At 40.3% G+C, this 26,146-nt stretch overlaps 1 protein-coding gene across 3 annotated transcripts in view; it reads right to left on the reverse strand.

Moving 5' to 3' along the window:
* LOC122533598 overlaps positions 1-25,193 on the reverse strand; it is a 56,458-nt gene extending 31,265 nt beyond the window's left edge. The window contains exons 1-4 of one of the 3 annotated variants that reach the window (XM_043663463.1): positions 25,189-25,193; positions 23,857-23,973; positions 2,918-3,103; positions 1,682-1,975 (exon numbers count right to left, since the gene is read on the reverse strand). In XM_043663463.1, coding sequence (XP_043519398.1) covers positions 1,682-1,975; positions 2,918-3,103; positions 23,857-23,940 — 564 coding nt within the window. In that variant the 5' untranslated portion in view covers positions 23,941-23,973; positions 25,189-25,193. Of the gene's footprint in view, positions 1-1,681; positions 1,976-2,917; positions 3,104-18,390; positions 18,763-23,856; positions 23,987-25,188 lie in introns of those variants that run through there. The other 2 variants (XM_043663462.1, XM_043663464.1) reach the window with 2 other exon arrangements.
* Positions 25,194-26,146: the final 953 nt, after the last annotated feature.

The following is a 26,146-nucleotide window of genomic DNA, read 5'->3' on the forward strand; positions in this document are numbered from 1 at the left end:
TTTTTTTTTTTTTTTTTGCCCCGTAGTTTAAGGGAACGAAAAAAGGAAAAGGAAAACGCGGCGCGCGGAGTATGTGCAGCAATTTAGGCGAACAAAAGGGCGGAGAACTGTGTATCCAATTTACGGAAAGTGAAAATGGAGTACTATGCGTTTCGACGATGATACAATGCGGCTGTAACGCGTTAAACGACGCAGAGCGAACGAGCGGCTGCCTCTAAAACATTTCAAAGCGTAAAATAGCTGAAACCGAACGTACGCGTGGAAAAAGGATTTTAAAGGGAATGGAAGGTTATCGAGTTCGACCGACAGAGCAAAGTTGTCACTGTTAAAGGGCCCTTGGATCACCTGTAACGATTATTTTCTTTTTTCGGGGGATGGGGGGAGGGGATTTAACATTCCATTCGATATTCCGACGAATTTTTCCACGCTGTTTTTAAAACACACGACGCTCCCTGTGCAATAACGGCCGTATGCACCTGGCGATTTTCATTTCTCACCACTCGTTCAACTCACTGAGTTTAAGGACAAGGGACGTGTCAAATATTTTTACATTATGCGATTTTTTTCTTTTTTCTTTTTTTTTTTTTTTTTTGGAATCAAGTGACACGTGTCAATCAGTTCAAAAATTGAAAAATCTGATGAATTCGATAACACGATATTTATTATAATTGTACGAGAGCGAAACTGAGCGACGAGTAATACTGGAACTGTCAAAATGATCAAAATGACGAATTCGTAATATTTTCTTTTGATTTTTGTAAAATTTTCTGGGAATTTTTACTTACTTGATTTCTGTAAAACATACGAATGAAACGTGATATTCTTTACAAGCATGATCTAATGCATTACTGTATTAAGATATTATTCTATTATCTAATGTTTTCCTATTTTCCTCGTATTTTAATTTTTCTGACACAGGTTTCACGTTTAGTTATCGATAGTTCTAATATTAACTCACGGGCAGCGGAAGCTGAGTCAATTCTCTGACACACGTAAATATTTTATTCGCGAGTCGATTATGAATGTTTATGCATTTTCAGTAAATTTGAATGAGTCTAATAATTAAGAATATACAGAATATTCAAAGTGGAGTTTTAATATTTGGTAAACGAATCTCTATTTGAGCTCCGATTCTTCAGTCGTTACAAAAATATTAATTAATATTAGAGATTCAGAATTAGCGACAAAACTCTTTACATTAACGACAATTTATAATTAATATAATCAGTTACAATTAATTAGTGTAATAAATAAATTCTTCAAAGTCTTTTTTGAATCTCACCAAATAATAAAATTCAGATTTCACGCTGATATTGAAAAACAAAATCCAATACGCACATCAATTACTTATTTTCTCTATTAAGAATTTGATCCATTTCGTCTGTAACAATCCGATACGTAAAACTACATAAACATTCACGGTCTCGTTAAAATTCTAATTTTCAAATGAACTTTCACCAACAACAAACAGCTCTTTCGTTCTTTGCTTTATGGTCGTGAAAAAGAGAAAAGCAACAAAAATAAAAACGTTGTTGTACCAAGAATAAAGTAATCCTAGAATTTTGAAATTTAATCGTGAAAATTTCTGTCGTTCACAGATCCACGTGGTCAAAAAGGCAATTCCGAGAGAGAGAAAGAGAGAGAAAGAGAGAGAGGGGGGGTAGAGAGAATCTGTGTTTACCTTGTGCGCTCTGAGAGTCTTGCCCTCGCAGGCCAGAGTGACGTCGCAATAAGCTTGCCGCTCGAGCAGCTGTGAGAACATGGTCTGTAAGTTGCTGTGATGGTATTTCCATCGTAGGCAATATTGTTGGGGGAACATGTTGGTGGATGACGTCGCGGGTGGTGTCGTTACTGAACCGCCTCGTTGCTGAAGCATGCGCGGATCTGGTACCGCCGCCAACCTCTTCCAAGCCAAGGAGGATCCCCGTTCCTGTGGTTCACCGTAATACCACCGCCTTTTTCCTTCCACTCCACTCTGCAACATTAGTTTCTCCGTTCAGAAAGATCGCCAATCTTCGACGATTCGACGCCTACCTACACGCCTGGCCTAGCTAAACTAGTAAGAAGAAACCTTTAAACTACAAATCATCGATTATCGTTATTTCATTGAGGAGGTTTTGGCCCGACTCGGGCGTACGATGATCAACTATTTAGCTCATGGACGTATTGTCCATTTTATTTTATAATTTACACATTTGTATTTATACTATAATTTATATAATTTTATAATTTATATAATTTATATTTATACTATAATTTATATAATTTTAGTATTTATATTTTTATACAGGTACTATAATTTTATTTATATTATATCAAAAATAAAAAGTGTTGTGGCAAAAGCATACTTTACATTTTACAATATTTTCTCTTTCTCTGTGTTTATATTTTTATTATTTGCATTTTAGTATTTATATAATTTCATAATTTACACATTTATATTTATACTATGATCTATATAATTTTATCATTTATACATTTATATTTATACTATAATCGATATAATTTATATAATTTTAGTATTTATATTTTTATACAAATACTATAATTCTATTTACATTATATCAAAAACAAAAATCTGCAGTTCGATTCCAACACCTTAAAACAGCAACGACAATTATAATTGTACACAGATAATTTGCAGTTGTCTACTTTACAAAAGTCACGTTCGATCTGACATCCAAGCGTTCGAAAGCTGCTCAACAATTAAATTCAATGCTACCCTCCGATTGATACGTTTCCTGTCAGTTTGCGCGTTTCCGGAACGCCTTCTGACAAGTGCGTGGTAGAACTGCCGCGTTTACAACTTTTTACTGCTTCCGGTTCTCGACGCTACCGTTCGATGCAAACGCGGGGAGGATGCTAATGCACGGGAGCTTGAAAAAAAGAAAAAAAAAAAAGAAAGAAAGGTTCTTACGGGTATCGGTGGATGCGCAGTCAGCGAGCCGAGCACGTTCTCCAAGTCAAACCAACCCGGACCTCTGTCAACCGGATGAACGCTTCCAAGACGGTGGCCTTCGAAGCATTTACACGCGAGTCCGTTCGAACGTGCAGCTCGATCACGATTGCCCCTGACGACGATGCCGGGTCTCACGTGTTCTCTCTGTAACACACAGACAGAGGGGATTGACCGTCAGACTGAATCGATTCGAAGTGTAACGCACACACACACACACACACACACGCACACACAGAAAATTTCAGGTTCGCTTCCTTCTTATTCAGGGTAGATTTTTGACAAGGGATTGGTTCAAGTTCAAGTTCGACTTCTAGGGTTCGTTACGTACTAATTTGATTAACATCCTAACGTCTGGTTGGTTACTCGTGGAAGTAAAAAATGTCACCAAACGTTGATAAAGCTTGTTAAAAATGTATAAATTAACAGCTCCGGCTTCTTTCCGGCATTTAAATTTGATTTCTGTCGAAGTTGGTTCAAGCTCAAGTTGGATTTGTAGGATTCGTTGCATATTAATTTGATTAACGTCGAAAACGTCTGGTTACTTTTGCGCGAGGAGATTTCACTAGAGGCTAGTAAGTTTTGTCAAGAATCTATCGATCAAAAATTCGGTTCTTCGTCGTTCAAATTTTATAAGATTCGTCAGATACCAATGTGATTAATATCGTAACGTCTGGTTACTTTTGGAAGCAAATTTCACTAGAGGCGGAGTGAAGTTCCGCCAAGAATCTATAAATCGAAAGTTCGCTCCTGTTTCATTTAAATTCTATTTCGATTCAAGTTCAATTAATTGAATATATATAAAATATATAATAATTTGATATTATATATATAATATAGGTAGAATATATATTATATATACATAATATTATATATATAATATAGATGTAATAACTGGCTACTTTTGGTCATTTAAAAATAAAGTTACTTGACATCGTAGTAGTAGCATTAATACATTTTCACTTGAGAATTCCTTGTTTCTCCCGAGAATGAATAATACAACATTGACACCCGAAATTGATTCCCCTTTGTTAACTTTTAACTCAGTAATTACAGATCGCACTCCATTACAGATTCAGATTCTAATCGATTCTAATTCGGCTCGATCAGATGCCCACACGTACGTATCTCCTGTTTATCGTCTCTTTGCTAATTTCGATTTCACTCGTCTCGATTAGATTCAGTTCGAACCAGTCGATGACTGATAGGAATCACCAGACGTGGCAACATGCTTAATTCACAACTTCACCGAGGGACACGACCGGCTGCGTTTATGAAGCAATTTACTGCTTGCCCGCTTATGACTTTGCCGGGCAGTTAAGTATAGTACAGAGGAAAAGAAAACCAAGAAATGCCGTTCACGGAGAGAATTTATTAGGTTGTTGCTTATGGTGTCAACGATCGTTTATCTCGAGACGACGATATTAATTAATTGATCATTGAATTTCCGGGGGAAAAAAAATGATCAGAGTAAATTTGAATCTACCCAGAGTCTAGATAGTGTATCAAATAATTTTCAAACAGTATCCCGTATTGCTTTTACATAAAATTTTGCATGCAATTGTAACAAGTTACAATCATTTGATCTTTTGTCGTGCAATTACTGTTTGAATAAATCTCTCGCTTAATTTATACGAAAGAACAAATTGAAACTGAAACTTTCAGAGCAATTTGCTTGATTCACCATCTTATCTCGCGGGCCCCTCCTCTCGATAAAACTGCTCAATTATCATTGGATCGAACGCTATCTGCGATTCGCTCACGTATTTACGAGAAACTCAAAAATGCATAGAACGTGCTTAATATGCTAAATACGAAGTTACTAGAAATATTTGAAGTTCCATGAAGTAAAGTAGATCGAAATATTTGTTATTAGAAATATTTGAAGTTCCAGTAGTAAAGTAGATTAGACTTCATCCTCTTGATTTGTAACTTTTTGGCCGATCGTTCGTCAAGCGAAAGAAGAGCGATGTTCATAAAGAAAGGGAGGGAAGAAAAATTGAAAGGTTCGAATTGAATGTTCTTACGTAACCTGTTTTTCATTGGAAATAATAACCACAATAAGTTCAACGTGCGTGATCCGACATTATAAAAGCAACCCTTACAACCAGAATTTTGTTTGCTCTCAAGAGAAGAAGATTATTGGTTATTTGCTTCAGTTTAAAATCTGGCTTTAAAACTAATAACTCTTATGAATAATTCATTTTTCGGTAGATATTTTTGTATCGATTTTGTAACTGGTGAAATTTCACACAACATGATACGCGCATGATACACGTTCACGGAGAATTCCCTATATAAATGATGCATAATGAACGCATTTCATGAGCAAATTCTAATCAAAATAGATCGCAGAACAATTTAACCTCAGATTGGATTACCGCGGTATTTCTTCTGCGGAATTTTTTTCGAAAGTAACCAAGGAAGATCGAGGGTCTCGCGGAACCGGAAGATTCCTGCGGCGAGGGAAGAAAGTTACGGGGCAAACTCCGTGGAAAAAAGAAGTTTTCATTGCATTATCTGGAAACGATTAACGTGAGCCGCTTGTATCTATTAGCATAATTATCGAGAGTGACTTTGTAAAATCGTGAAAGTCGAATATCGACATTTAACTTTCATCGGGTTCTCTCCTCCGGGCCCGGGGCTGATGAAGTTCCATTAGAAACGAATCGGAAAACTGATTTGGCGAATCTCTGATTAAAACCGGTGACATCCGGTTACATCTCGTTATCCTCTAATAAAAATCTGACACCGGCGGCCCCCGCGTTGTCGTGTTGTTTGTTTCGTCCACTAAACGTTTCGCTGTTAAACGTTTCAATTATGCCGTTTTGAATTTTAAAGGGGCACGGGGAATTTAGAGGAGGAATCTTGCGTTTTGCGTTTTCCCAACAATTCCCAACGAGGATCTTTCGAGCTTGTTTAAACTTCCTATTCGGGACCGTTTCTGAATTTATTCGAGGATTAATTCGTATTTTTATGTATTTATGAGATGTAAAGTTGTACAGATCGATCTACAAGTAAAAAGAAAAAAAGAAAAGGATCGTTTATATTGAAGTAATATAAATTTCTCTTTCATCGATTTGATCTCCAAATAGCGTCGTTGATTTTATTAAATGGTTACAATAATTTATATTGGATTACTGAAATTTGATTTGCCTTTCGCATTCTTTTCTGTAACGGAGATTAGGAATACGATCGAATTAAACTGGGAAGTACCATTTAACGATGATTAAAAATTAAGAACAGAAGAGATCTATTTTCAGCATCTGATGCTTCATTATTTAGGTCATTTGCCTTTGTTATTTTGTTTAAAATTGTGAGAAAAGATGTTCTCGTGCCAAAATATTTTGATCATACACATAACTTGAATACCAGAAGTTTATAAATATATCAGTGTATGCCACTGTATCCAAATTTTATCCGAAATTAAAACTTATCCATACTTTTAGAGCCAAGGACCAACTTTTGTTCTCGCTCAAAAATAAAGTCACAGACTGTAATTTCTCTCTCTTACACTTGGATAAAAGTGAAGAATAATTGGTGACGGAAGGCGCATCATTTTTCGAATCTCCAGTACGTAAACTAGTCAACGTAGTCTTATCGAAGACGTAGGATAATATCTAAGGCAGAGTTTAAAAATATTTTGATCATACACATAACTTGAATAGCAGAAGTTTATAAATGTATCACTGTATGCCACTATATCCAAATTTTATCCGAAATTAAAACTTATCCATACTTTTAGAGCCAAGAACCAACTTTCTCGCCAAAAATAAAGTCGCAGACTGTAATTTCTGAATGATAAAAGTGAAGAATAATTGGTGACGGAAGGCGCATCATTTTTCGAATCTCCAGTACGTAAACTAGTCAACGTAGTCTTATCGAGGACGTAGGGTAATATCTAAGGCAGAGTTTAGGCTGCACGCTCGGCTGCGGTTTTAAAATTCTCCCCCCAGGCAAGCAAGCCTCCGTGGAACTCGCCGGTGGATCGTGGGAATCAATAAATTCCCCGTATCGGAAAACGCTGAGGGTACAATACGCGGAAAAATCGACAAGGCGCGAATTTACGCGAAATTACGATCCGTTCTATCTTTCAACGTCTTCCCAATTTCATACGCCAACGCTACTACATTTCTCTCTCTCTCTCTCTCTCTCTCTCTCTCTGCGTCTCTTTTTTTGTCTTTCATTCGAACTTATTAATTTTCTAATTTAAATTTCTTTTGTTCTACCCTAATTCCCTAATTGTTATTTGTTCCTCCTCCCAAATTGAAAGTTCGCAGCACGATTTCTATCTCCGTTTTTCTACACTTCTCCCTTCCGCTCTATTATTAATTTTCCAATTACTCTATTATTTATCCCAATTTTCAATTCAATATTCCGCTCAATATTCTATATAAATTCTATCAGCCTCTTACTAATTCATAATTCGCTTTCTTACTAATATCTCTCTTTATCCTCTTTCCGATCCCCACCTCGTAGATTATTTATTCTAACATCCTAACTGTTCTACTATTTATTACATTAATGCCCCAATTAATTCCATCATTCTCTTACCAATTTCCTCGTGCTTGAGAATCCATTCTATTATCTTTCCAAATTTCTCATCTCTCTTTTAATACGACTGTCTCCTCCCCGATTTTCCTCTCTCGCCCCGTCGCCCCTCTCTTCCCTTTTTAATTTTCCGCATTTCCGCGTCATCATCTCCCTTACATCTTACCTCGTACAAAATTTGCCTCTTTTCCCCTGGCCGGGGAAAAAAAGGGAGAAAAAAAAAAAAAAAGGGAAAATGTCGATGGCGCGTCAAAAGACCGTTCTCCACGAGGTAACCGGATGTCAAACATTTTTGTCGGGGCTGGAGGGCAGCTCGGTATTCAGGTCTCGCTACGTACACCGGGATAACACGCTCTCACACTCACACACACATACACACACGTACACGTACACGTACGTAGAGTACATAGAGTAGGAAGCACAAGCGCGCGAAACGATGCCTCGTTCGGTAGCCTAGATTCCCTGAGATACTTTCTATTGTGTTTACGGATCGGATTAGAGTACCTTTCGCCGTTGAGAAAATGCCCCGACTACATCGGGACGCGGAAGAGCGGGCGACAAGCGGCGGGTGACCTTTTCGAAATCCGGATCAAATTGGGAAATCGGGTTAACCCTTCGCCGATGGGACTAGCCGACGCTTCACGATCCGAGATAACAGCCAACGACGAGCCACGAGAATCGTGACTGTCGTTTGCTAATTAACCCGCGCACACGTGCATACCATTCGAATTGGATCGGAGCAAGTGTCGAAACTGTTGACGCCGTTTTTTTTTTTCCCTCGTTGTCAATCGAGGAGAGAGGCCGCCCGAACTGGCTGAAAGTTTGCTCGCTGTTTCCCATCATTTTCTACACGACACGAGTTCTATAGGATCGATGGCCTCGGCGAGATTTCGGAAATTCCCGGCTCGAACGGATTTTCAGAATTTTCTAATTCTAGAAAATGCGTAGAATCGTTTGGAAGATCGTGGAGTTGAAAATTTAAGATTTCATTGAATTTAAACGATTCAGAGACATTCGAAGTTTAATTTCTGAAAGAACGGAGGGAATGCACGGAATGTACGCACGGACACATCGAACGAAGGAGAGCAGGGAATTTGTTCTAATATTTAGCAGGGGAAAGAAATTTTCATTTCTTTGGTTATATCGGTAGAAATACAGGCTCGCGTAAACATCCGTGGTCCAACTCGGTAAATTACGAGTTATCAACACTGATAAATTCCCTAGCATTGTAGTAAAAAGTTTGCCAACCATGCAAATGAACCTCTACTGGGAAACTTTACGAATGAAGATATTTCTTTTCCCTGCGGTCTTCGAATTATAAATCGGTTAATCGTTCTATCCAAACTGAAATTGTAAAATATTACAAAAGGAGAAGTTTGTAACTTGGTATTCTACTTGAAATGAAATTGCAAAAAGTTGAGAAGGAAAAGTTCACAACCTTTATCCTTTAACGTATTATTAATTTACTAATATTGTCAATTGCTAAATCATCGTTCGAAATGATCGACAATCGCTTAATATCACCGAGGCAAAGTGGAAAACCGTGGGCGTTCGCCGAACAAACTAAACCTCTGGAATTTAGAACAAAACGGTACATCCGATATGTCTGAAACATTCATATCTCGCGAACGTAACGAGCCACAGTCCACCGAGAGTTCAAGGTATAATTTCAGGAGATTTTTATTCGCGAAATACCGGGAATTCTCAATTTCGAAATTACCGGCCGTTTCCAAGGAAGTAATTAAAACTGAAAACCCGAAATTAAAAGAAGAGAACGCGGGAACGTGGCGGCGGCAAGGAGGGATGAGAGAAGCCCGATTTTAATTATAGTCCCTCTAAAACCACTCGGTTTCTGAATTAATAAAGAAAGGATTGAAACCGAAGAGAGTAAAGCGCCGAGCCTCTTCTCTCTTTTTCAATTCCTTCCTAGAACGCGTTAAAATCAACGGCGCATTAATTCCCCCAAGTTCTCGTTAAGCCGATACCAAAAGCTAATACACCGAAGAGAATCGTCGTGGAATTTCTTTCCCCGAGCATCGACTCTGCTGGCCATTTTCTCTTTCTTCTTTCTTTCTGACGAATCGTCGTCTAGTCGCTAACTATTTTACTATCTAATATAATACAATTTATTATACACTCGCAGTTTTAACCTCTTGCGCTGGAAAGACGTTTCACGCACGTCGAGAATCTTTTGCCCCAAAATTGCAACATTTTCACAGTTCTAAGTATATTTAAGTGAAACAAAATAGGCAAAACAAATAATAAATTTATTATTACTTCTCAATAACTTCTATCCAGTGATATCGTACCGGCGAGTTCAAAAGGAAAGCGACGAATTGTATTGTATACGGTTCGGTCACTCGTTATAGTCCGCAATCAGTTGCCAGCGCAAGTGGTTAACCTCTTGCCACGCACGTCGAGAATTTTTTGTCCCAAAATTGCCACATTTTCACAGTTCTAAGTATATTTAAGTGAAACAAAATAGGCAAAACGAATAATAAATTTATTATTATTTCTCAATAACTTCTATCCAGTGATATCGTACCAACGAGTTCAAAAGGAAAGCGACGAATTATACGGCTCGGTCACTCGTCATGGTCCGCAATCAGTTGTCAGCGCAACTGGTTAAACAGACTTTGATATTGGTGGATAGAATCGAGTATCTCGCAAGTAGTAATTCGAGAGTGATTTTTTGACGTACTGTGTCCCTGCTTTCGTACACACGATTTTCAAATGTGTTCGCGTCAGCCGGGCCCATTGTGTCGACATAAACGCGTCTAATGCGCATGCGTGTGATGCGCAATCGTCTGACGCGCATATCTTTAATGCGTCTGACGCTTATAGAGAATCTACTGATGAATTTTCCAACAAGCGATTCTTCCCCAGCTTCCATTTTACTAAAATCACTTTAAACACGCACGATAATTAACGAATTATATCTTATTATTGAAAGTATATCTTTTAGTTCGGAAAATTCCTAAATATTACAGATAAACAGCTTTTACCGTAACAGAGATTACGAATGCAGTTTCTAAATCTGTAGACGCTCGTTCTAGAATTCAAAACCAGCTGGTACGTAAATGAATATATTCGTTCTGTATATTTTTATATATGTGCATTTTATACACATCATAAATATTTACTCACTGAAATACTTTTATTCTTCTACGAACATTATAAAACGAAACTTATCGATATCGAACTTGGCTCGGATTGTACTCGATCCCATCCGTAGTCGCGGCGACGACGCAGTGTTATCTCGTTCACAGATAGCGACCCCTACAAATTAACCAGAAGATTAATTCGCGATCGTTTCTCGAACTTGGAAACGATGGATGAGCCCACTCGTCGGTTCATCGAGCTTCTTTCTAGTTTCTTCCTTCTTTTTTCTGTTTCTTTTTTTTTTTTCTTTTTTCGATTATTCCCGTCGACCGAGGCGTTTATTACGGTGCGTGGCGAGCGAGCGCCACAGCAAGTGGCCTCGTCGAGAGGCCAGAATACTGTTATAATTCACGTAATCGAACCGTTTACGCCATCGACCACCGGAAAATCGTAAAAATAGCCGAACCGTGCGCGCACTTGGTTATTCACCTGCCACGCCATGCGTTTTCCCCGAAAATTCGCCGATACACCTCGCTAACCAGATCCGATCCATCGCGATCGATTTCGATGTAACCGATGTAGACCGCCGTCTCGTTACGACAAAACACCACTCGAAAACTTTCAATTTTCATTCCGTTGCGTTTATATATGTATGCATGCATGTATAACCCCTTTATGGAAAAGGTTCATTTTTCGTCGATTTCATGACCTTTGTCGTTTTTCGTCGCTCGATGGGTATAACTTTTTTGGACGTTGGCGATGAACTCTCGGATTCGTTTAAGCGTTAAAGCACAACTGCCAAGTAATCAATATCAATATTTCCGAATATATTTTCCCCCGTCAATTATTGCCGGATACTGCAAATTTTTACGCACTTACGACAAATTTAATTTAATTGCTGTGCAAAATATATAAAATATTCAAAAAACGTAAGAAAGGCGGAAAATATAAAATGAAAAGTTACAATTTCCAATTGGCGAGACAAATTTCCACACAACTGCGCTGTTTCTCTAGATGTGTTTACTAAAAATATGAAATTGCATGAAAATTCGCAGTCTAGCAAATAAAAGTCTAACTGTAGTAAAAAAGAAGAGAAGAAAGAATAGTAAATAAAAGTAAAAAAACGATAGTAAAAGAAAAGTCGGATAAAAATATTCGTTTCTGCAGAAAGAGTAATATATTATTGGGTCAAATCTGCCCTAGTCACCCCCGAGCGTGCGAATGTAAAACAATTCCTTGTCCGAGAGAGTTCGCGTGATATAGTTAAAGAGGGAATAACCTGATCAATTTGAAGGTATTTTGCAAAAAAAAAAAAAAAAAAAAAAAAAAAACCAATAACATTTGTCTAGTGTTATTAATATTTCCTCGGTGTTGAATTTAATTCTAAAATGAAACGTACACTCATTTTTCATTTGAATCTAATAGTTTCGAAAACGTAAAATTGGTTTGAAAAACGTAATGAATTTAAAAATGGCTCTTCCAGAGGAGGCGAGAAAAGTGACATCGTGTTTTCCCCCGTAGTCTTCATAACGTTAACTGAATAAAGAACGAAACATGCTACGTTTAAAATCATACTGAGAAATAATTTATCCATCTCTGCCGGTAGAGAAAAGAAAAATTTATTCTTGTTTTACAACGACGGACAAATTTAATATTTCATCACGTAAAAATTGTACTCGGTACAATATAATGAAACGAAATTGGAACAATGATTTCTGCAATTTTAATTATTTAATTTCGTTGCGTGTAAGAATTGCAAATTTCATCAAGGTCGCGCGACTGCTGTCGTAAAGTTTCATGTCGTAAAGTTTTATTATTAAGAGAAAGCTTGATTGATTGGTAAAAATGCTATAAAATCATTGGAATATTCAACGAATTCATAATTCTCGTTGGACAGAAATAATATTGTTGATTCGGTATACGAGATCAGCAATGATGGTAAGATCTCAATGTTCCATTCAGAAGTTCAGAGTTCGATTCTCAGTTGATCCTAAGAAAAACTCGTTCTAGAATTTAAATACTTCTGTAATATTAAATATTAAACTTCAGAGAAGAAGTACTGTGTATGTGTTTACGTTTTAAACACACCGAATCCTAAGAAAAATTCTCTGTTACTTCAAATTTTCCCGAATTCAACGTAATTTATTTCTCTTCAGCGGTTTCAGTTAATTGCCATGAGCGTGATATTTCAACGGCGTCATTCCACGGACAAAAACAAGAAATTACAAAGTAAAAATATCCTGAGACCTATTAGATAACTCTCGAAATAATAACTATTTGACGTCTTTCGACAGAAAAAAAAAAAGAATTAAAAAAAGAAAGACGTTGGAAAAATAAAAAAAAAACGGAGAGACGCGATTGCGTCAAAGCGAGGAAAAGGAAAAAAAAAAGTAATCTCACATGATAAACGAGATACAAAAAAAAAAAAAACCAGTCCCTGGAACAAAGTGAGAGAGAAAAGAGACACTTTTCTTAAGGAGAGAAATTTTTCGATTCGTCTGGGAAGACAGTGAGAAGAAAACCTTCGAGAAGTTTGAAAACAATAAATCAACGTGGAAGAAGCAGAGGTTTAATTAACCTTAAATATCGGACAAAGGTATGGCGGATTTGAATTTGGAGCGAAAAAAGAGAGAAAGAGAGAGAGAGAAAAAATAGAAGTCTTGCGGAAACTTTGCAGGCAACAATTGAAAGTAACTCTTCGGGATACTTTTGAATAGCTGCAGGCCAACGACAATCGTCGAAAGTTGAAACTTTGGCAGGCGGGAAGCCATGAAACTTCCAAGACTGCAATTAACCGTGGAACAACTAAAAGATAATTCGTAGGGCAAGTTGGCGAGAAATTACGTTCTCCTTTTCTTGTTTCGATAAAAAAAGAAAGGAGGGGCGGGGGGGGGGGGGGAGTCCCAAAAACTGTTCGAAGTAGCCATCATACGTGCCAGCAGCGTATATTATCCGTGACGATGAAAAAATCTGTCCTTTCGAAAGATCGAAAACAAGAGACGAACACTGTGCTGACGCGATTTGTTTATTATCTCGTCGCAGACACACACGTCGCCTTTCCATCTCACGACGAAAGGCGAATGAACAATTTTGCAAACGAAGAAATTTGCAAATGGCGCCGGCGGCGTCTTGAGCGTGACAAGTTCGACGCCCTTTTTATCGACTTCTCGCGTACCGTCTTTCGCCTCCACGTAGCTTTTTCTATCGCGAGACCGTGCCCTCCCTCCCTCTTCTGCCTCCCCCCCCCCGGAGGATCCTCTTGCATACACGCTTGCAACGATAGTTGGGTATAACGGTTCCGCGGTCGCTGGTTACTGCGCGAGAAGACAACACGAGCGAAACAAGAACGTTTCTGCCTCCCACTCCGTCGTCCGTCGCTCCGCTTATTTTCTCGAGAACAGGTTTACTCAGCTTTTGGTTATCGCCGTCGCGCGCTATAAATTGATTTCGAATTATTCCGTTCACCGTGAGCTATGCCTGAGAACGAGAGAATTCGACAATTTCCTGGCGAAACAGATTGCGCGAGGACGAGAATGAGAACGAGAGAACGAGAGAGAGAGAGAGAGAGAGAGAGAGAGGCCAAAATGAACTGGAACACAGCCGCGATTCGATTGTTCTTGCTCCTTGCAAACGAAATTTTCCCACCGATGGACGAAGCGAATTTTCGGGATTTTCTTTCTTTCTTTTCCACGAAAAGCGACGCAGCACGGTCTAACGAGAGTCCACGATAGTGGGTTTTTATCGCGCGTACTTCAAGATAAACCACGCCGCGCACGCTCTCTCTGTCGCGCTCTATCTCGTCGATTCTCTCTCGAGCGCACGACGGGGGCGTATACACACGCTGCTCTTGTGCTTTTCCTCATGCACGCACGTGCCACTGTTACACACAACCTTCTCTCGTTTCGTGGAAAAGAGAACGCACACACGCGTACAAACAGTGATAGAATTTGTGTGTGTGTGTATATGTGTGAGAGAGAGAGAGAGAGAGACATCGAGAGATAATTGGACGAATGCAGAGTCACTGGTCGCTCTCTCTGCAAGGAGATCGCCTCGTTTCACGGACTCTATTGATTTCCATCGGGGAGCATCAACGTTCCCGGCACAACAAGTGGTGACGAAACGTCCAACACCCGGTGACGAAAACAAACGCGCGAACGCGTGGAAATTGAAAATCACCGTTCCCCGGTTACGCGTTTCCCAGGGCCGAGCTAGTCCGAGGTGTCGACAATATTTGCAGCTAGATCTACGTGTATGGAATTTTTTTCTCCCTCCATCCACACCCTCACAGCGTGCCAGAATGTTTGGAAACGAGCATTTCCATCGGCTATTTCAATCGCCAAGTCGATTCCGGACCGAGCGTCAACGCTCTAAAAAATATTTGCCGCTCGCGACAAACAGCGTTCTATCGCAAACATTCGAAAATCATCGAGTCCGCGGGACAAGTCAAGGAAGAGACTGGTCTCCTGAAACGCTCTGAAAAGTTTCTCCGAGGTGGTGCCAGATTTAAGGGGTCAGGACAGTACGGAATTGTCAAAAAAAAAAAAAAAACGATTTTTTGTTTGTTTTAAATATTAGTTTGAAGTCTTAGAAATAAGATACAAAGGGTCCTTCAAAACGACTTATTTTGGGGTGTAATAATAAATCTGCGGATACAGGATGAGTTTGTATCGCTGTTTACAACTTTAAGCAGTATTATAAAGTGTAAATCGTGTGATTCAAATGTTACGTTTGGTGAATCGAGTATCAGGGGACTTGGATTCAATTTAGTTGTGAATTGTAAGAACTGCGAGCCGCGATATATAAGTGGAAAAAGTAAATAAAGGATACGTATGAAAAATGACGTTCTGAAACTTTAAACGCGTTTCTCTCGAAACTAGGTTTTTAGAAACGGTGTGCAAAAGATATCTCGGAATCTGACCAACCGATTACTGTGAAACTTGGTACGTGTCTTTAGTGCAACATTTACTAGGGATTAACGATCGAACATTTCTTAATTTTTATTAATTTCAAACACTATAAACAAAAAACGTAGAAAATTTTGACGTAAATTCGATACATTAAAAACAAATAGCTGCCATTTTCATAATGTTGGATCGTCAATCCCTAGAGAATACTGTTTACTTTTGAATTTTTTTTTTTTTTTTTGCTTTTTGTTGCAACTAACCCTGCTTGGCTGGAATCATGCACACCGACGGGCAATGTAAAAAAAAAGTTATGTAAAAGCATGCCGTTGAAAAAGTTAAATAAAAGTAGCAAGTCGTTGAATAATATGTTAAAACAAACCACAAAAGCTCATGTCACTCAAATATGTACTATTGTTTTACCAGTTCTCCAAAGTATTCGTAATTTTTAGGCCTGTCAAACTGTCCCCAGCTCCCTTAAAAGTTCCTGCTCGAAAGAGAGAAAGAGAGAGACAGAGAGACAACAAGAGCACGCGGCCCATCGGGAAAGGTAAATTCCCGAAATTACCTGTTACATAAAAACGAAATTTCGCGCGGGTCGGTCGTAAACTTCTCGAGGAGAGAAAGAGAAGAAAAAAAAAAAAAAGAAAGAGGAAGGGCGAAAGATAAATTCGTAAAATGGCGAGCTTTTTGGTTTATTGCGCATATTTCCTCGCAGCTGGAGGAGAGAGGAAAGAGAAGTCGACTCAAAAGCGTAAACCCCGCCAACGTTTCACCGGCGCACCACCAGAAAAGAAAGACTTGGTCTTTTCGAAAAACTCAAACGCGTCTCTCCTTTGGTCCTCCCCCTCGCGAAACACCCATCATTTCCCTCTCTATTTCCCCTCCAACCCCACCCCCCTCTTTTCCTGTTTTATCTCTATTGTGTTGCCGACTGGCGCTCGCCGAACGCGTACATCAAAGGGAAGTATAATTACGCGCGCAGAGTCGTTTCCGCGCTCGCCAATTGCGCGCCATAACGCGTCCGGATCACCTCACGCGGTCTGCGATCGCGTCACCAAAAAAAAAAAAAGAAAAAACAGATTCGAACAAGGAGAATTTGCCGAAAATTTGTCTCCTTCGAGACTCGTCGATCGGTGAACGAGTAAACGAAGACACTTTCGTTTCACGGAAGGTACCAAGAGCGTGTCAACAACGTCTTCGTTGGACAAACATAAGTGGAAATTAAGAATTCTTACGATCGTCAATGGGTTGTATTCGCATTTCTTAAAAAANAAAAAAAAAAAAAAACAAAGAGATTAAGGATCGTTATTCTTTGTTTCTTACGAGAGCTCGGTGACCGAAACACTCGAGTGGTAACGACAGGTTAGATTACCGGTGCAACGATGACGTATGAAGTGATTGAGTGCAATTAGGCGCCACTTGGCGACACGCAGGTGAAAGGAGCGACGCGCGTTAATCATGCGAGTCACAACACGTCGAACGCGGGCACGTTCAGCAGCAGAAACTCGAACAAACGACAAACTTTTGAACGGTCGCGCCGGCGACCGGCGAGGCCGTGGAAAACAACTGGAGAGAGCAAAGTCGGTCGTCTTCGCGGCAGAATTTCGCGAAGAAGAATTTCGCCAAAGCGCTGGCGAGGCGGAAAACAAAAGGGGTGGTGACCCCCGGTGCAGTCACGTAGCCGAACAGGTCGTGTTACCTGCGAGCACACCACAACTTCTTCTTGGCTTTCATCTTGGTAGAAGAGCCAGCGACGAGTAAACGACACCGAAGTAAAAGCGAAAGGGAACGGTGAGAGCATTTTGGTCACGTTCGGGATGCGCCCGAGCAGCCGGAAGAACTGCAACTGTAAGACACTCACGGCGATTTCCACGTGTGTACACACAAACACACACATACACACACACAGGTTCGAACGAAGATTCGCGAAATGCGCGGAATATTCTAAACGATCTGTTTGCCTGCGCGAATGATAATGTAGGGATGTAATATAAATAATGTTTATTTAAAAGGAGTAACGATGATAGAACGACGAATAATTGAACAAGACAAACAACATTCAATCGACGTGAATTAAGAACTCTTTTAACAACACAATTGACAGTTTTAACAGCCCTTTCTGAATGCTCTCTCTCTCTCTCTCGACTCGGTCTTTTTAAAAAGAAAAGCACTCCGCGCCTACGTTGGACCACTCGCGTCGCATTCATATTTTATCGTACGTCTACGAATCAACAAACAGGCCATCTGTTACATTTAAACATGACTAAAATTATAACTACAGATTAATTGTAATAACCGATGCTACAATAACAATAATAATTGTTGTTAAATGTAACTACAACTCGTAGACAGAAGACGCGCGTATCGTGAGAAAATTTTGCGAAGAGGAAATTGAAGAGCAGTTAATAATTCATTTGGCTACGCGTCGATAGCGATAATTATCGTCAATAGTAACAAACGTGTCCAATGAAACACGTCTGACGATCGAACGTGCGCCGCGACAACGGAGAATAATTGCCACCTGTTCGCCAGACACGCGGCAAAAATGCAGTGACATTCAGTTTGGAAAAATGACGGTTCTTTCGCTCGGTGCGTCGTTTAGCCGGAGGTAGGTAGGTAGCACGGTCACGATGCACCGAGCCGAGCACCGTGACACGGTCGAGAACACGTTCAAGGGAACGAGAGCCCGAGTTCAACGAGCATCCCGGCGCGTACACGATGCCCCAGCACACAGACACACACATACACACACGCAGGCATACACAAACTGCACAAACAAACACACGTGACACGCAGGCTGCGCGTAATCGCAGAAAAAGGTACGGCGCGACAAAAACAACGGGCAACAGACGCACCAGGTACACTATATGCAATTACCGAGTCTCGTTTCCACGCGTCGACCACGCGCGCTCAGCGCTCTTTGTCCCGTCTCGTTCGCGATCGAGTCAGAAACTGTGGAAAACGAAGGAGGCTCGAGCAAAAAAGCCTCGCGGGTCCATTAAGGGTACCAGCCGCGTCCTCGTAAACGCTTCATCGCCGCTTAAGGAGGCTCGCATCCGTAACGACGAGCGAACACACAGCCAAGACAAACGTGCCACACCGCGGATGAAGAGGACCACGGGACCACGACCACGACGACGACGACGACGACTACGCGACAATAGAACGACAACGACGACCACGGCGGCGACAAGAAGCGAAATGATTACAAAAGACGATTTTCGCGAACACGGACGCCAGTCGCGGAAATTAAGGAGTCACGTTATAAAACGCAACGACCTACAATGCTACAAATGCCACGGAACCGTCCTGTGTCTCTTCTGGCCTCCCCCGTCTCGCCTACCCCCTGCTCGACCAGCCGCCATCGCCGCCGCCACTGCCTCCTTTTCCTCCGTTCGTTCGATGTGTATCCCTCCTCCTTTTAGCTTTTTCCTCCCCTTGACAGCCCCTTCTTAGGCCGACACGATCCCCTACTCTTCGCCCAACCACCATCTCCCACCACCGTTTCTTTCTACGATACGACGCGATACGATACGCGATACGAGACCAGACGATACGATACGATACGATATGCCACGATAGAGGATAGGATGTGCGATTCGCGAGGCGATGGGCACTGCATCCCCCCCCCCCCCCCCCCGACAAACGATACGCCACTGTGCACTACTATGTGCACCATCAAAGTGCACCGAGAATGTGCACCGCGCCAGACCCCTCTTTTATTTCCCTTTATTTTTCGACATTACCGGGGTAGGAACTGCGTTTATCTGAAAACTCGTCGCGGGACAAACAGTTTATACATATAATTGCAGTTTACTCACTTTTTTTTCTTTTTTTCTTTTTTTTTTTTACTATTAGCTACTTTCGCTCGTATAACGGGAGCTCACGTTTCAGATAAATGGAGACAGTTGGCAAAAGTTTGATTAACCCATTAAGGAGCAGGTAATAGTTTGACATAATGTTTAAAGTATTTAAATTTCTCTTCGATCGTACGGCTACCGGGTGGAGTAATCTTAATTTCATTTATTTATACGGGATGTAAAAGCCGAGCGTACGGAAATCGCGGACAGAATTAATAAAAGCTGGCAAATGCACGAGGCTAAGTTGGCCGAAATGTGAGAAATAAAGAGAAAGAGATTAATACTGAATTATTCCCCTATTCGTTAACTTTCTGTACAACGTTTCTTACGACGTCCCGCAGCTGGTCAAGATTTTCTGGAATTTAGCTGGGGTTTGTTTTGCGGGTGCGTTGCAGATGCGATGCAACTGCGTCGCCGAGCTTCTGATGATAAAAGAATCAAAAGGAAAAAAAGAGGAACGAAGTACGAGTCATTGGCTGATAAAAGAATATGGACAATGTAACGGAGAATCGAACGTCGATTATTCTTTTTCAACTTGTCTCGTGTCAGAAGTTAACGGGATTCTGAACATTACACGATGGCCACAGTGACGCGACACTAGCGCCGCGTGAGTGTTAACTAGGGTACAACCATCACACGAGATCCGTATCTATATATTTCTCAATTGTCCATTATTTTTATCTTATTCCGAGTTAGCGAACGGAAAACTGACGAGATTGAACTCTACGTCTTATCAAAATGTTTTCAGCCAGCGGGACTGAAACGACATCGTCTCGATTTCTTTTTTTTTCTCGTCCACGCAAAAATGCAACCCAAAAAAAGAAAAGCAACGAGAGGAGTATAAGTATATGTATGTATGTGGGACGGGGCAAGAAGCGAAAGAGGAAAGCGAAAAACTCCGAGAGTAAAAACGCGCGCGACGATTATTTTCGAAAGAATTGGAATTTTACAAGTGAGGCCTTATCGTGCGGCTCTCCACTGCTACGAAAGAAATACGTAATCGCGTCGATAACCTTTCGCGGGGAACTTCGGCCGAGTCTCGTCCCCCGAGACGACACAGTTTTTCAGAAAAGCTTGCGCTCGCGTGTTGTTGGAAGTGTCTCGACCACGCGGAAATAACGAAAGCGAGGAGGAGAAGAGCCAAGATTCGCGCTCGCCGGGTGAAGGGAAAGGAGACGAAAGAAAGAAAAAGAGGGAAAAGTGTTTGATAACAGCGAGAGCAATTTGTCAGACAGAGATAAGAGACCCACGCGTGCGTGGGAAGAAGAGAGAGGGAAAATAAGCGGACGAAGGAGAGAGAGAGAGAGAGAGAGAGAGAGAGAGAGATCGCCTCGCGTGCGAAACGATCGAAAAGAACAATCCAGAAGCTCGTGCAATGACTCCTCCGGTCGGACTTCTTCCGTTCTAGGCCAATCCTCGATTCTCTGTCGGTCGCACAATGCACTCCTACTCGATAGTGAGCCATCCAGAATATCAATATTTCTCTCGCCAACGATACCGTTTATCGTACGTATGGTTTTTAAACGGTTACATGCTCCTCCTGTTGGAGCATCCGAGTTCGAAGATACCGAGTGTAACGCGCGTTTGAAGCTACAAGTGGTTCTGCCTCTCTGGTATATCATGGTTATCGCTGAGGGGGATGATTTTTGTGGAAATTTCCAGATTTTCGACGCGCGTTGGGAAATGTTTAACTGTTAGATTTTCGAAATGTTTAACTGTCACCGGCGATTTCAGTCTTTCGTACTAATATTCTTTAATTTTAGAATCTCTAATTTCGTCTCGTTAATACCACCGATAATTTCTTCAATTTTAATTATATTATTGAATGATACTGGCTGTTTGAATATTTTTTATGATCTCTGCGAGATATAAAAATGTGTTGAATGTCTTGTAATTTTTATCTAATATATATATATATATATATATATATATTTCTAGATTTAGTTTAAATTCAACCAATATAATCACGATAGTTTGTAACAATTAAACATGTTAAATGTAACGTATTTGCAAAAAGAAAACTCTCGCGAGCAATTGTACGTACGAAATGAAAAAGAAAGGGGAATAAAACTCGACTTATCGCGTTCATCTCTTGGCAATCTTTCTGCCTCTGTTTCGTCCCTGCCTAAAAATCAATATCTCGACGAAAACACGTTTTTAATTCGTTCGTTGCCTGTGGTAAGTATATCGCAAGTTCCCATGGGAACGGGATTATTTCCGCTTATTTTTCAATGCGTTCCGGGCAGCGCGCAATTACATCAGACATCGTTATCGCTTTGCCGAACACGAAGACAAAATATTACACGAATAAGAGTTGCACGTTATCCAACGCGTGCCGGCTGATAATCGATGAGATACGATGACGTTAATCGCGAATGCGGAAAGACGAGAGATGCTTCTTGACTCTCTTTCGCCCGACGATAAACGAAGCAAAGATACATTCCGCCGTTCTTTTACCGCCGTTGCCACACCGCTTCCGGTTATTGGACGGTGACCAACTGTTCGACTCGAGTATCACCAAGTTACTGCCAAATTGATTTTCTTTTTTTTCTTTCTTTTCCCCGAACTGTAACTTACGGCGTGGGCCACGTATGAACGCGGTCGTTTTGTTCGACATTTCTCTTTTGTTCTACTACTGCTTTGTATCTTCTCGGATCTCTCCTTCCTCTGGGATATTTTATTCGTAAATGGATGGTAAAATTACTGCATGACCTCGCGAGCGTATATATATATATATATATATATATATATATATCATTCGGAATATGAACGAGCCTCTCACTGTATTATTTATGAAGTTCCCAATTTCGCTGTACAATTGACATTCAATATCCCCAATAGATAGAGAATTTTGTTTGTTGCAACGAGATGGTCGATATTAGTACTATAATAATTAATTTGGAAAATTCGGAAAGTAAAACTAACTTTCGTCCTGTCTTTAACCACTTGCGCTGGCAACTGATTGCGGACCATAACGAGTGACCGAACCGTATAAAATAATTCGTCGCTTTCTATTCGAACTCGTCGGCACGATATCACTGGATAGAAATTATTAAGAATAAATTTATCATTTGTTTCGCCTGTGTTATACTCGAATATACTTGAAACTGAAGAAAATGTTGCAATTTTGGGACAAAAGAGTCTCGACGTGCGTCAAAAATCATCTCAGCAAAACTTCTACAAGTTAACCCAAACCTAACCCAAACCATTTTGACGACACTTTGGTGAAACACCAACAGGAGGAGAACAGAGCAGAGTCAATAAACGAAATTATGCGGTTTTCGACTCGCTGAAAAAAAAAAAAAAAAAAAAAAAAAAGGTCGGCGAGAAAGCCTGGCGAAACGGCACGCCGTCTTCGTGATCCCCGCGCGAGTACGTGGAATTTTCAACGAGTTACGTGTATGCAAAGCGAGAAAAAATATTGTATTAGGTTACGCTTCATCGAGCCACACGAACGTGTTACGTACGGTGTGTACACGCGGCTTGCGTACCAACACACACGCCTTCCGCGAGAGATCCACTAAAGCGAGCGTTAGTCAAGTGCACTCGACGATTGCTAGGCGACATACTCCACTGATCTTCATAGCCGTCTTTCTACGAGTCAAAGACTCGTCGGCGAACGATGCCGAAAAACTTCGTTCTATATACAGGCTGTGTCCCGCGTACCGTGGACAACCGATCGAAAGGATGATTCTATAATGTAAAGACGAATCGTGCTAATAACGGAGTAATTCTCTTTTCCTACTGAGATAACCCATTAAGGAAATCTTGACTGTACGCGTTATCGGGAATATAAAATAATATGTACGAAACTGGTATGAAACATGCACCACAATTGATGAAAACTATACGAATCTTTTATAATTCAGAGTATTTTCGAATCTGTCACAGATAAACGATTTTTATTGTTGACAGCTATTTTATCGGTATATGGCGTAGCTTCTTCGTTGCATCGCTGTCTAATAATGTCTGTGCCAACCTCTTGCGCTGAACTTTTTGTTGCAAAATTGCAATATTTCCTCAGTTTTCAGTATATTTAAGTATAACTCAGACGAAACAAATAATAAATTTATAACCTTCTCAATAATTTCTATCCATAATTTCTACATATCATACCGACGAGTTCACAAAGAAAGCGAGAAATTACTGTGTACGGTTTTGGTCACTCGTTGTGGTCCGCAATCAGTTGCCAGCGCAAGTGGTTAAGATACATGAAAAAAAAAAAAGAAAATGCAAAGTTGTATTGTGGTTTTTAAAAATTTTCAAAACGAACGCAGACTATGAGAAGCGTACATATTCTTTTTAAAGGTAATTTTTTCTATGCTTTGTAGAATTTCTTAAATATTTACAATAAATACGAAAGTCGAAAGTTTCTTCGGAAGAGTTGTTCTCACCCCTAGCATCATTTTTCTATGTCACGTTTAACTACATTTCCCGCGACGTTATAAACAAACCGATTGAAAATAAATTGATCTTTTCTTACTTTTTTTCTTTTTCCACTCAATTTTAAATAGAGTAGAATCATCCCCCAGCCGATTGACCACGATCTGATCTTTGCTTTGCCCATTGTGTAAAACCCGGTCCAATTCGTCCTGGATTTCTAAAAAGAACAGACGTGTACTTCGGGTCAGGTTCGATCGTCTTTGCCATTCGATTTCGCGACGGCTGGCCTGACAACGACGAAAATAAGCGGCCGAGGCTAAAATCGAATGATTCCATATTGATCAATTAAAGTGAATAAATTCCAAAGGGTACGAAGGTCGGCCGATATCGTTCATCCGGAGCAACGTTGTTCGGCCTGGCCATTCGTCTGTTCGTCGGATTCTCGCCTTCTCTCTCTCTCTCTCTCTCTCTCTCTCTCTCTATACTCTTGCTACACGCGCAGCGAGAGGATGCGGCAGTAAAGCCTTTTAAAAACAAAACACCGCTACCTTCGAAATGGGCAATTTTACCAGGAGGGGAGAAAAAAGAAAAAGGTTTTTTTTCAACCCGACCGCTTTCGAACCCTGTATTTTTTTTTTTTTTACTCAAATGGGACCTCGTTGAAGTACAAAAAGATAACGAGACAGGAAACGAAAAAATAGAAACTTACACCTATTGCTAGCTAACTAGAATTAACGTTTAAAATTTGTACGAAATTTTGCTTCCTAAAGGTATTCGAAGAACAGAGATCCAAAGGAATTCGGGGATTTCTTTTCGCTCAGTTCGAAAGGATGACGAGAGAGAGAGAGAGAGAGAGAGAGAGAGAGAGAGAGAGAGAGAGAGAGAGAGAGAGAGAGAGAGAGAGAGAGAGAGAGAGAGAGAAAATGAAAAGACACCAATACAGAAACTTTTCAAATTTCTACTTGAACTTACCGCTAAAAAAAAAGCTTCAGTACGAAAAGAAGTCTCGATGTTAAAAGGTTTTAATATTTTGAAACTAATTCGAAGCTGTGTAATTAAAAATCTCGTATACATCAAAATATCTAACGAACGGAGAGATTCGAAGCTGATTATCGTAAACATTTTCGTAGGAAAGGAAACGGATTATCGTCGATTCACAAAAGAGGCGAGAGGACGCCCGGTTTCGATCGTTCTTTCGCAAAGAAAGTTCTCCAAGTTGAAGGTGATTGAAATCAATTGGCCATGGAACAATTACGAAAATAAAGGCAAACCGCAAAACTGGGGCTGCTCGCGTCGATGAAATCTTTGCCGAAGTTCTCGTCTTCGGCATCCGCAGGCCCGTGACGCGAGGCTTACGCTACTGAAAAGAGACTTCTGGATTCTCAGAGCGTGCCTGGTAAATAATAATACGTCGTTGCTAATGGAAACCTACTTCGCGTTGGCTTCTCCAGAGTAGGTTTCACGAAAGGGAGAGAAGTGTGTCATGCACAAAAGCCTTTTCCAAATCGTCTTAAAGCTTTGTCACTATCACCATAATGATGTCAGATGTCTCTTTTCTTTTTTTTTTCTTCTTCTTTTTCTTCCTTTTTCATTTTAACTATGGAAGGGAACAAGGAACGTTCCATTTTAGAGGTCGTGAGTCATCGTCGTGCCTCCACCATGAAGAGAATGGTGCTACGATTACGTGCACGTGTACATGTATGAGCGTAAGTTCAACCCTTCTTCGCGTTCTTTGGATTAAACTTACTGATGAGATTGGATTTTAGTACCGGGTGGTAAGTTTGTCGAGTTAAGTTTCGAAGATATTCCAAGGTTTGTTTTATAGATCTTCCTAAGCTGTCTCAATTTTTCGAAACGTAGAACACACGTGGATGACGGTGAAATTACACTGAATATTGGAAAATTATCTACGTATACCTTAATATCTATCTATTTTAATATTTTAACCTCTTGCGCTGGAATGCAACATTTTCTCAGTTTTAAGTATATTTAAATGTAACTCGGGCAAAAGAAATGATAAGTTTATTACTTCTTAATAATTTCTATCCGGTGATATCACAACGACTTCAATTCAAAGGAGAAAGAAAGCGACGAATGATTGTGTACGGTTCGGTCACTCGTTATGGTCCGCGCGTACCAGTTGCCAGCGCAAGGGGGTTAAAATATTAGCTATTTACATTGGCTGGTCAACTCGAGGAATTAAAAAGTTACGTATCCTGTTTCCTAAACTGTCACTGACATCATCCTCTCGTGACAAATAAACCTTTAGAGGCAAACGATCCTGTTTCTCGATAACCAAACACCAATTACATCATCTACAAATCGACGATGTAACTGTCGACTTTGACTTTCAAGTTGCTCGTAAAAAAAAAAAAAAAAAGAAAAGAAAA

The sequence above is a fragment of the Frieseomelitta varia genome, unplaced genomic scaffold (genome assembly GCF_011392965.1).
Source record: "Frieseomelitta varia isolate USP_RPSP 00005682 unplaced genomic scaffold, Fvar_1.2 scaffold_541, whole genome shotgun sequence".
NCBI lineage: Eukaryota > Metazoa > Arthropoda > Insecta > Hymenoptera > Apidae > Frieseomelitta > Frieseomelitta varia.